The following is a 12,681-nucleotide window of genomic DNA, read 5'->3' on the forward strand; positions in this document are numbered from 1 at the left end:
GATCCAGGCATACGGGTCATGTCCAAGTTGCACATGATGTACAAACTGCGCAGCTGCCTGCCCCCCTGCCCGAGGAGCACGTGCGAGCACACGGCCCCGTCCTGCAGCAAGAAACTGAACTTGCAAAGTCGTGTAGACACCAAGAAAGGCCAGCTCTTCAGAGAGTTCATCTGGGCTGCAGGCTTCCTAGGGCTGTTGGCAGCTTGAGAAATTCCAAATTGCCAGTTGCCTAGAGGGTTTTTTAATCTGTGAATGTTTAAAATAGTCAATTGCTTTGGTATATTGACATGTGTAGTGTACCATGAGAATTCCAGCAGTTGCATTAAATGCAATTACTTCACAAAAGACAGAATGTTATTCCTTTTAATCTGTTTATGATTGCTGGCTTCCTCAGTGTTTGTATCTCTCTTTCTACTGTTAAATATATGAAATTGTTTGAAATGGCATTTTCACTGTCACACAGGTAAGCTTAATGCATACTGCTTCCATTATCAAGAAAGGTGTATATTTTTGGATCATGTCTTTTGTAGTTCATATAATTTGTTCCCTGAGGGAAGGATTCATTTTTATGTGTTGCATCACGTAAAGGCGTGCATCCATTTTAAGCAGGTTGTCTGGCAACAGCAACATCCATAAAACATGTTGGATGCCAAACTTTGCAGTCTACTTTCTTTGTTAGAAATTGGACGTGGCATGTGAATGTACTAAGTGTGCAAAAGAAGGTAATTTTAGTGAATTTTAGCGAAATGTGCTAGACTGATGGTCTTGTACAGAAATTAAAATTTGCTCTTCTTAGGTGAGGCAGCCTCAGCTCAGCAAGAGGAAGGCTTTTATGTCGTCATCTAGCTGAAACAATTGAAGAGGGGAGATGGAGATCAGATCTCCATTTTGAAATGGCAGCTGGAGATGCAGGTTATCCATAATCAGATACACTTTGTAGAGCTTTTGGAAGTAAAGCAAAGCAATGCAAAAACCAGAAAAATGGTATGTTGAAAAAAGGCTGAGAACAAAGCCATGGAGAAAAAGGTCTTTTTGAAGAGAATGCTCTCCTCACTTTATCCAGCGTATGTGTGGACTCCAGAATGGATCCTAGCATTGTATGCTGCATACTCCTAAGACCACACTGGCAAGACTGAGCTCATAGCAATACACAATGAGTAAGGAATTATACAGAGGTGGACCATATCTGTAACATGTAGGGACCTGTGTGCCTGTCAAGCTTGCATAGTATCAGGCACATCCATGCAAGCTCTAAGAGCTGTTCACAGCAGACTGGAGATGAAGCGCATTGTGCTTCTGACCACACTGTGGTGCAGACATAGGCAAGAGATTCTTGTTTCACTTCAACATTCTGCTGTGTTTGCCTTGTTCTTTGAATTTCTTCTAATTTATATTTCTTGTTTGTGATCTGTTAGCCTCCTTGACTCCCCTTCTCAAACCCCCAAGGGGCCTGTTCTTTGAATTCCTTGAGCTCTGCCATTAAAGCCATTTGGTCTGTTGTCTTTTCCTTTCATTGGTCTTTCTTTTCTATTAAAGCCATTTGATCTCATGATTTTATTTCTGTTGCTGATGTTTCCAGGCACAGCTGTAGGTTGAGCACCTGGAATAAATCTTGTTAATCCTTCTATGTTTTACTTCCAGCCTTGGTTTTTTTTGCCTTCAGGTTGTTTTTCCGAGTTTGTCTCCCACTATGTAAAGTGGCTTGATGTGGACATGAATGAGCAAGTTAGTGAGCTGAGTAATCCACAGTGAATTTGCTATAGATTTTCCACTGCAATGGAAGATCTGAAATCTTATATTGGGTTTCTGAACTCATTCATGAATTGCTGGTTCCAGCAATCAAGATCATCCAGGAACAGAAGATACTGGACTAGATGGACAGGGCAGATTGTTTGGACTCATTTTTCAGTATTTATACTGGATCTCCAGGAAAGCAAAAAGGGAAATAGGTGATGTAATTTCCATCACCCTCCTTGGTTTCCAATATCTGAGGTAAATATTACACAAGAGCAGAGATGCAAGGTATAGATGCCCTTACTGTTCTTTGATTAGATACCATTATTCTTCCTTTCATTACTCTTCTAGCTGCGTGCAAAAATCATTGATGAACCTTGATGATATTTCAACATATTTTATGGACAGAAATTTGAAATGAGCAAGGTTTAAGAAGTTTGCCAAGCACTGGCTTTATAAACTGTTTCTAAGTTTATTGCTCTTCCATGATGACCTGGTGACTGCCAAAGAAATAAAGGCCATATTCAGTTGATATGATGCAAAATACCATTTCTTACTGAAATAATTAAATGTTGGGTTCTGTCAGTCACGAGATTTGGTGCTGACAAAGCTTTTGTAATTTAACAATCCATTGGTTTTGACAGATGAAGAAAATAATTCACAAAGCCTTCTCCCATTTCTTTCCTCTCATTCTATTCACTTCAGACAATTAAGTGTGAATGCCAATATTGTTAACAAAAACGACCCCGCTTCCCAAACTAAAACATACATTCTTTTAAATTTCTACTGTTCTATAGGGTTGCAGTGCAAGATTTGAAGAAATTCTGGGAAAAGGTGGTTAGGAAATCTGACACATCTTGAAACAATACCTGGGTGTGTACAGCTGCCTGTTTGTAGAACAACTGTGCATTCATGCTGTGGTTGTGGGACTTGGTGGAAGAACCGAATTTCACTCCTGACTTGCTGCTTTGCCATGCAAGGGTCATTCAGCTACTCAGTACTTCAGCATCTCACTATTTCAACCAATGCTATTCTGTGTCCCATTCTGTAATTCTCATAAGTTCTAAGAATTGCTGTATGAATGGGAGCAATAATTACATATTCATTCTCTTCTGCGAAGTTTTTTATTAAGGAAAGGAACCATTTACCCAGAAGACTTTGTTGAAATGGTGCCTATGCCACTTGTTGATAACACTAAGTGATTTTACTAAATATCGATCTTGTGATTAAACTATCATTGTAAAATGCAATTGTAATGCACAAAATGAGATTAAAATGGCTTTCAGATTCCAGGTAGAAAACCACAAGTAGGCAGTGCCCTAGCCAATCTGCCCTGGTTTGTTTAACTGTGTCTCTATCAGGCTGAGGGATTAGTACTTACCTTGTAGGGAATCTGTGGCTGCGGCATTGCAGTAACATCATCATCAAAACAAAGGGCTCTGCTTTTGATTACTGAGATTTTATTTGGAGAACTCTTATCGTTAGATGAGGATTTTAACCCATTTTATCGTGTAAGATAATGTAACATAAAAGTTGTACTGCAAAATGGGAAATATAGTGCCCTATCAGATCACTGGTGTGTTGGAGAATGACGACTTCGGGAAGCAGGCATGTGCTAGGTTCACACACAGCCATTGGTGGCTTGAGGAGGAAGGATGACCCTCCTCTGGTGTCCTCTGTCCTCCCTTCCCAGAGGGAAAGAGAACAAAAATCACCTTGCTAAACCATTGAGATCTGGCTTGCAGTTTCTTCTCCAGGTCTATGAGCAGAGATAAAGATGGGTTTAGTATTAGCCATGCTTAGGACTGACCACAAGTGCGTAGTCAGGTATGTAGCCAGAAAAAGGCTGCACAAGCTATGAGACTGATTCTTCTGTTGTCTTCTATTTGCCTGTCTTAATGACTGGAAACCAAAATGTTGGAAACACAAAATCCCAAACTATTTTACCAAGATATTTTTCCCCTTCCATCCTGGCAAGGACGTCCAAGTTGTATTTCTTTAGGATGCCCACTGGCTGAAGCTGCATTAAGTCTACAGCAAAGTTTGGAGAAAGGTCAGCATGATGCGTTGGTATTCTAAGTGCACAAGAGCTACTGTGGCTGCCTGAACTGTTGTCAGTGAGTGGGGACCTCCTTCTGTTCAGGTGACAGGAACTGGTGTTTTGGGGTACACAAGGCTTCTGGGTTTGGCTGTGTAAGTTACATAGCTGTTGTGCTTAATGGAAAATGGATATGTTGTGGTAGGGAAGCAAGGTAAAATAACCTGAAGTCCTGAGTATGGAAGACTGAGGTAAAAGAGAGGATGAGAGGGAGGTGTTGACTTGTAGATCTCTGAACTGAGAAGGGAGAGGTGTCATGCAAGAGTAACCGAGGAATGGTGGCAGAAGGGAAAATGAGCCCTCAAGGCGGAGAAGGCAAGACAAAGTGCCCTGCAGGAAAGAAGATATGAGCTGAAGCAACTGCCAAAGGAAGGAGGCAGCTCTGTTGCTGACAGTAGGAAGCAATTTCCAGGGGATGATAGAAAAAGAAAGTTGAGAGGGGGATTCAGGCAATTGCAAGCAAGTGCATCCAAAGCTTAGAGAAGCATGTCACTGTAGGAGTGAGTAGCAATTTTCTGTTTTTCAGGCATTTCCCTAGAGCCAGGCTCTGCTGGGGACCTCAGAGCAGCAGCTGGGAGTGAGTGGCTCAGGAGAAGTTACAAGTTGCACTTGTAATTTTTTCCTATCTAGATTTTTTTTTTTAAGTGCCTGCCAGGTGGTTCTAGTTGAGTAGGATGATTTTGAAAGGCAGGATTCCCATTGTCCCATACAGAAAGACTGATCTGCGAAAGTAGAGTGACACTTGCTTTAACTGGTGATAATTGTATGGTCCATGCTGGCAGATGTTGCGTTTGTCTTGACCTTTCATTCAAGTGCAAAGACTAACGCTTTTGCAAGAGAGCTTGTTTGGACCTGTAATTACCAGACTAGAATATGTTTTACTGTGCAATGGGAACATGCTAGAAAAAGTCTCTGAAGACCTTTATTTGTTGGGTAGTGATAGTACTATAATAGAAGCTTAGTCCTGCCATTCCCATGTCAGTATTAATTTGTGAATAATTAGTATAAGAACCTAGGATGAATGTACTCGTGATGGATATATTGTGAAAAGTGAGCTTTTGTTTGTTTGCCTTTAAAATAATTTTTATCTATTTAATGTTTCTATTCCTCATTTAGTAATTGTGCCTTTAAATTACCTAAAAATAGGTAGATTAAAATCTTTGTGTTTGTTCCAGGGATACTGTTACCTATGTCACAAAAGCTCATAGTCATCTTGAAAATCAAACTCAGCCTTGCAGTATGCAAGATTAAAATCTACCTATTTCAGGAGCTCCTTCCATGTCTTTACAGCTCTTTTATGTCTCAATGACTGGAAAACATACAGCATCCTTAATCTATCGCAGCATGGGAAACACCAGCAACCACTGGCTCTATTTAATGGCTTCCACAGTGCTTTTTCCTGAATCATTGATGTTTATTATTTTATTTGTAAAAGAATTAAACAGCACAGCTAGACTTCATGAACTGTATTACTTAGAGGTGTTTCTGTTGCTGTTTAATGATTTAAAAATAAATAAATAAATGGTTTTGGTCCTTTGCAGAAGCTGGCAAGAAAGCACTATACATTCCTTCAGTGGGAGTGCTACTTGAGTGGTCGTAGTGAACTGGAAATTGCTGTTGCACAGTGAAACTCAGTTGTTTATCTGCCTTCAGCCCAGCACATTTTAAAGTCTGCATGTATGTAAACTGTGAGACTTGGAGCAGATGTTTCAAAAAACGTCCCTGATTAGAAAACAGGCTAAGATAGGGTTAGTTGGTGTTCAAGGGCTGAAGCAAATTTATCTGGGTAATGGAGCTGCTTGCCAGTTGACAGGCCAATTAGACTGAAAGTAGTATTTGCAAGTCTGTGTTGGATCTGGTAGTGGCTATGGGGTCAGTTGTCACTCCTTGAAAATATGACTGAGTTGGTGCTTCTCCTCCTTGTCGATGTAAGTAGCTCTTTAGAGTACAGATTTTTTTTGGCCAACCTGGGCTAAGGTTGTAGTGAATTTCCTGTTGACTTTATGGATGTACCAGCTTTGTGTGGTAAGGAAACTGAGATGTGAAAGAGTACTTAGGTGGCTAGGAGTCCTTTAGAAATATCACTGATACTTAAATATATGTGTGCATGCACTCCATAAACCGTAAGGGAATATTTTTCAGGACAGCTTTTTTTGTTTAAAAATGATCACTCTTGCAGTAACAAAACCATAGGTATGTTTCCAACAGTAGATCAATAAAGGTAATTAGAGGCTCCTGGCATCCATCAGATAAAATCGGTTCTGGGAGCAGAGGCAGAAAGACTAGTTTCTGTGGTGCAGCTAAGAGTACGTTTGCTCTGCATCATTTACTGTGTTGTGCAAATATAGGTCTTGTCCTCCAGCCTGTTCATGCTTATTGAATTTTAGCACATCCTTTTCAACACAGGTGCCTGTGTAAGTTCAGTCATGCTCCCTTGCAGGCGGCATCTTCAGCTAGACAGCAGTATTTGAGGAGTGTTGAGTTAACATGAAGAAACCTCTGCTCTGTTTAATTTTGTCTTTAGAAATTTCACCCGGAACTCTTTGGCACCTAGGACTGGATTTGAGACTGTCTCCTGTGTGGAGCTGTATGTGTTGCTCCAGGCAGACTTCTTGGCCATGGGTCCCGCTCTTCACTACCATTTTCCCTTGTTCCACATAACCTTGCTTTGTTTACCTCCCTCGCGTCCCTGGAAGGCCAAGCACAGTCTGCTTCCCCCCACACCTCACGCATATGCAATGACAAGTCTTAGTGCTTGCCAACTTGTGTTGCTCTCTTTTCATCATAGCTTGAGAACATGTCCCTGCCCCCTTTTTTTCTTCCTCCCATCTTCTATAGTGTCAATGAACTTTTTTTTTTCTCCTGTTGCTGTAGTTACACTGCCTTTGATGAAATCAGCTAAGTCCTTCCTTTATGGTTGGAGTCAACTCTTAGCCCTACGGGTTCTGGCAGTAGTCCCGTCCAATGTTAGTCTTCGCATAAGCATCATATCCATATTTTTGGGAGTCTTTATGTGTTTGTTCCAGGAATACTGTTATCTATGTCACAAAAGCTCATAGTCATCTTGAAAATCAAACTCAGCCTTGCAGTATGCAAATCTCGCATTCAAGTCAATGGTAATTTGGAATAGTTGTAGCCTAGACCTTAAACTGTTCCTTGCTGGTTTTTAGTTTGGCCATCAGTCAAAACTGGCAGGGGGTTCCCTGGTTGGTTCTCGTCAGTTCTTCTGAAACACTATTATACTGTCTTCTGGGTACTCACACTCCTACATAAGGGGGGTTTCAGAACACTATTTGCTTCCTCGCATTTTTAAAGGAGAAAGTGCAATTTATATCTGTCAACTGAGGCAGTGCCCAGGACTCTGTTGAGAGGCAACTGGTGGTGTAAGGAAGGGACAGCCTGCTTGTGTAAGCACGTGCTGAAGTTTTGGCCTTGCCTTTTGTTTTCTCAACACAAATCTTTGAAGTTGCTCTGGGGATGTGCTGTAGGAAGAAGCATCAGGAAGCACAGGGATCTCAAAGTGAGGGTGTAGCATCTGGGTGGCCAGTCAGGCTCAATGGTGTGGGCTTTAGTCATTGAAGGTCGCTTGAATTGTGACAAACCATAGGCAGGAGGTCTGCAACCAGTGTGCTATATCCAAACTGATCTAGGACTAACAGCAGTTGACTCTGTTGCTTTTTTATTTCCTCATTTGTTAATATATGCAGGACTTCTGATCTCAAGCTCTGTCTGATCAGTCAGTCCCAATGAGAACTGGAAGAAGGTGCTGTCAGCCTGTCTCTACTAGGTTAAATTCTCTTCAGGAATAAAGGGGAAAGAATTTCGTTCCTAAAATCCCAGATGAAAAGATGCACTTCTAGAAAACTCTTATCCAGCATAGAGCCCATAGGAGAAAGTAGTAAATTTACCCCTTTTTCAGAGGGTTTAAATCTCAAACCAGTTTGCATCCCAGCTTCACAGACTTAGAGGAACATAGATACTGATCCAGAACCAAATGTTATGACTTGCCCTGTTTGTAATATTTGTTTAGAAAAAAAAATATTTCTTGTTGGATTTTATTTAGAAAAGTTTTGCAGAGCAGTTTCTAGGCTCTTCCCAGTGGAGCAATCATGTCCAGTTACACTTAGGGTAAACTGATCTTCAGAAACCAGGAACCCTTAAAGGATGAAATGTCTTCATGCAAAAACCTACAGTTTGTTTTGGTAGGAGATAAGATTGTCATCCTTATCAGTCAGGGCCTACATTCTGAAAAGTAACAGATGCAGTTGTCACTGATTTCAGTTTTGAGAATTGCAGCTTCTGCATTTCCATCTTGTATGATATTTCCAGTTTAATTCTGAGTTCTGTGGTAAATAGGAAGTTCCTCACTACTTCTCCTGACTGCTTCCTCACTGCTTTATCTCCTGACATGACTTGCATGTGGTTATTCACAATTGTTTCCGGACATCACTGTAATAGTTTTGTGTTTAAGCAAGAGCTTTCAGTTTAGTGGTTTAGTGTTTGCCTTTAGATGTAGATGAGGCAGAGCTGAGATATATCCTTTCCAAAATAGACGCCATCTGAGAAAACGGCTTTGCAGTATTCATAGCAAGAAGAAATCATTGTTCTAGTATTTCTCAGTTTGTACTTGTCTTGCCTATGTGATTTTCTGCAAGGTAATATCTTGTTAAGCAACAAAGTAATTTAGTGATTGTTGTAAATCAGGCTGTCAATAGAAGCAACATCCTTAAAAGCCACAGCTGTAAGACTTTCTCCATGGAATTTGGTTTCTAATACCAGCTTTAAAATATGCTCATAACTGTGATTTGTTGCTGCAGTGATCCTGTTCTTCCTCTTTCAGAATGAGAAGGCTTTGGGGCATTCCATGAGCCGCTCTTCTAACATCTCAAAGGTATGTTCCTTGATGTAACTTAGTCTTTGATAAACTTGGGGATGCGGGGATTTCTTTCATTTCAAAACTGGGGTGATATACGTGACAATGTGACCAGTAGAAAATGCTTCTTATGCTGTCACTGATAGTCACTCCTGAAACATTAGAACTCTCTGGTGTTTTGCAGACTGTCTTTACAGGTCAAATGAAATGGAAGCTACAGTAGGTTTTCTCTTTCACACTGCCAGCCTCCTTAGCTTAGTAGGAGCAAGATAGATGACAGATGCCTGAGATGTTATCTTGGGGGGAAAATTACTCCAAAAACATCACTCAAGTATGTTCTTTTATACCATAAGCTATCTGATGTAATGTTCTCTGTAAGGTATGTATAGACATGCATCCCATAATATGTATTTGATATATGGTTAAACATTATTTTATTGTCACTTCAACACTGGATTGTTGTTAGCACCATGAAATGCATTGTTGTCAGCACATGACTATGTAAGTATTTTAAAATGTTTGCTATTACAGGCCCTGATCTTGTAAGGGAAGTGTAATGCTCTACCCATTCTAGTCACACTTCAGTGTAGCCAGTGGACACATCAAAAGCGCAATTGCTTTGTTATGCCATTAGGAAAAAAGCATCTTCTGTCCAAGATAAGTTATTACAATACATACCCTACTCCTACTTCTGCATTACAAATAAGATTTTTAGTTAGCTGGAAGTCTGACACCTTTTTTGCTTAATACAAGTGCAATTGCTTAAAGCCTTCATGCAAGCAAGGCTGGCTGGTTGACTGGTATTTTTCATGGGGTACATAAGCCTCAACCCTTCGTTAACACAGTTGATGTTGCTGGTAATAGTGACTTTTAATGAGAGACTGAGTCATTATGGCTGTGACAAGCCCAAGTCCCTTTTTTCTATTTTGGGTACTTGAGGATATAGGAAGCTATTCATGCATATCTCCAGCAGAGGAAACAGTGGCTGCACTTAATTTACAGTTTCTATGGGCACAGACAACTTGCACTTTGGAATAGAAGGACAAGATTACTGGGTGTCTTAAATAATGAACAGGGCAACTGTCCAGTGCACAAGGAATTGACCAAGCTGAAGGTGTTGTTATGGACTGATGCGGGATTGTGTTTTGCATTCAGTAACTGAAAATGTGCATTCACAGAAAGGGTTTTGAAATAAATACCATGTGAGTATAACTTCTCATCTGTGCTTTTCTAAAATGGGACTATGCCTGTTCCTTCTTACCCTGGCTCTTCTCTTCCTAGGTATCCTTAATTGGATTTTCAGGCGTTGTTCAGCAGAGATGGTAGTTTTATCATAAAGTGTCATTGTGCTTTTCCCAGAGTGTCTGAAATTCAGCACAAGCCTTTTGGCAGCAGCAGTGTGGTACCCGTATGAAGCTGCACAGTTCATTCTTAATTCATCGAGAACTGGTAGTGTGGCAGTGCAGTGGGAAGGACGTTGCACTCTGGCAAAGCTCTCCTGGGAGTGCTGGCAAGTTAGACATCAATGTTTGCATTCATCTTGAAACACTGAAACGTTCAACATGATTGCTGTGTGTTGCAATAGCTAAAGTTCTCAAGGGGAGCAAAAGTCAGCTTTTCCAGTTCAATGGGTGAGACTCCTTGGTTGCAAACATGAGCTTCCCAGAGGTATTGATGCTCTTACTGCTTCTCTGTCGGCTCTGTGTCTGATCCGTTCTGTGCATTTACTCCACTCTGGAGATAGCTTCTAACAAGGGAAAGAGGTAGAAGTCTCATCAGTGAAAACAGTCCCCTGATTTGCCTCGTACATCCGAATGCTGCCTTGCACATCCAAGTAGTTCAATTTATTTTGCAGTCTACAGGTGGGTTGGCTGTTGCAAGCAATTTGTAGGACAAAACAGGAAAGATTATAGTGGGATGCTGCGTGGAAGCTTAAGTACATGGAAAATTTTTCATTAGTTCTGAGGTTTAATAGGAAAGTGCCTTTTATTTTTGTTTAAAATAGCGTAACAACCTGGCCAATAAGGCAGATTGAATACATGTAAAGGAAAAAGTGTGGAAATGCCTGGCTGCCTGTATAGCCCTTTCTGAAATCCATAGACCTTGTTGATACTACACCATTTTAAGAGAAGCTATTTAACCACAATTGAGTTTAATCAATTATATGCTGCATTTCCAGATATGGGGGGGGGTGGGGGTGGGTGTGTGTGTGCGCGTACAGAAATAATGATCACGTTTCCTGCAAATGACTGTTTCAGCTGTTATTTTTCCACCCAAATCTAGCTTAGAGTGTAGCAACGTAGCAAATCTGCTACAAATGCTTGGCACTGACACTTGATTCAAAGCCTTTCTGGTGCTGCTATGTCATTATGAACCCACTGTGATTATTACTGTGTATCTTTCCACTGCTCTCAGTTGCACAATGCAGTGTGAGTGGAGAGGATTGAGTCAGAACTCAGCCTCTAGCCAAGAGAGGATGCTGTGTTACTCGATGTGACCAAGGAAAGCAATGCCCTATGGCTAAAAGTGATCAAGGAGGGAGGCAAACAGATGGTGCCACTGAAAATGAGATCAGCTGGTAAAGGTAGCAGGACCTCTCCAAACATAGACCCCAAGTGTTGGGGCCAGGTGGAGCCGTGTCTTAGGAGGAAGGGGCAAAAAGGCAGTTCTCCAAGAGGCAGATGCTAAGAGAGGCTGAAGAGATGCTAGTACATGTGGCCAGGCCAAGAAAAAACAATCACCTGAATACATGGCTAGGGATGGAGGCCAGAAGCAGCAGAAAAAGGAGTAGGGAATAAGACGTAGGAGGATCTTCATATGGTGCCATTAGGTTTTGTACAGTCTGTTGCACGCTGGGGGATGTGGCATTCCTCCAGGCTTTTCTTTGCTTTTTTGGTGTGTGTATTTCAAATGCTCCTTTTAAATTTGCTCCATGTGAAACATTTGAATTTCTGGAATCTTTTCTATGTTTGTTTTGAAATTAAAAAAAAAAAAAAAGGTAAATCTTGAAGTCAGGTTGAATTGATGTTAGTGACGGGACTTGGGCACAGCCCGATTCCCAACTGCCCCATTCAAGCACAGTGATGCTTCTTGAAACACCCTCGATTGGCACAGAGGTGTACAGCCCAGATCCACATCTCAACTGTTTACCCTAAGCCAGCATTTTTGCCAAGAAGCCATCGTTCACTGGTAAGTGCCTTCATCATACAAGCCACATAGAGAAATAATTAAGCTTTATAGAAGCATAGAAGCTTCATCCTCTAAATATAGATTAAATCGACCCTAAAACACAGCTAGTCACTGAGAGCAGCTAAAAAAGGGATTTTCACAGTGGTGGTAATTCATGCCCTCTGCTCTTAGGAATAAAGGAATTGTGCTTACAAGCAGATTAAACAAGGTCACTAACAAAGCTGGTCTGTAAACAGTTATCCTCAAATTAGTGATAATGTTTAGCTTTAAAGTGTCTGGTATATTCTGAAACTGATGATGTGATGTATGGAAATATCTTTGGGTCATCTGTGTGCTGTTCCTGTCATCTCATTGCTCTGGAGGGATGATTTTAGCATAGTGGGAAAGCACTTTGTAGTCTTATTTTCCAGACCCTCTAAGGGGTAAACTTTGAAAATGCTAATACTGGGATCACAGCAAAGGAATCAAAAGTGCACTCCTTAAAAAGTGTAAATGCTTGGTCTTCTCTGAAGGCCTGTACAGTTTTATCTTTTGAGCAGAAGCACACTATAAAGTATTAAATTATTCTTGGGCTGAATGGCATCCAGTGCAGACTCGAAGTGGTAGCCTAAGCTTGCTATGAAATTTAAAATCCATTTAGGCTGTTCATCAGCTTGGAACAGATTTAGAAAAGCATATGAATACACACGTCCACTGTTGCCTGAAGCTTTGATGGATTCAGTGAGCGTTCTTCTGTAGAAAAGCAGTCCAGATTTTTCAGTCACAGAGCTTAGCTGTCCTGTAGTCT

The 12,681-nt window shown here is 40.9% G+C and overlaps 1 protein-coding gene across 3 annotated transcripts in view; it reads left to right on the forward strand.

Annotated features, from left to right (window-relative positions):
* MARCHF8 (membrane associated ring-CH-type finger 8) overlaps positions 1-12,681 on the forward strand; it is a 99,005-nt gene that overhangs the window by 66,247 nt on the left and 20,077 nt on the right. For all 3 annotated transcript variants that reach the window (XM_075758382.1, XM_075758380.1, XM_075758381.1), the window contains exon 3: positions 8,673-8,723. In XM_075758382.1, coding sequence (XP_075614497.1) covers positions 8,673-8,723 — 51 coding nt within the window. The remainder of the gene's footprint in view (positions 1-8,672; positions 8,724-12,681) is intronic.

The sequence above is a fragment of the Balearica regulorum genome, chromosome 7 (genome assembly GCF_011004875.1).
Source record: "Balearica regulorum gibbericeps isolate bBalReg1 chromosome 7, bBalReg1.pri, whole genome shotgun sequence".
In the NCBI taxonomy this organism is placed as follows: domain Eukaryota; kingdom Metazoa; phylum Chordata; class Aves; order Gruiformes; family Gruidae; genus Balearica; species Balearica regulorum.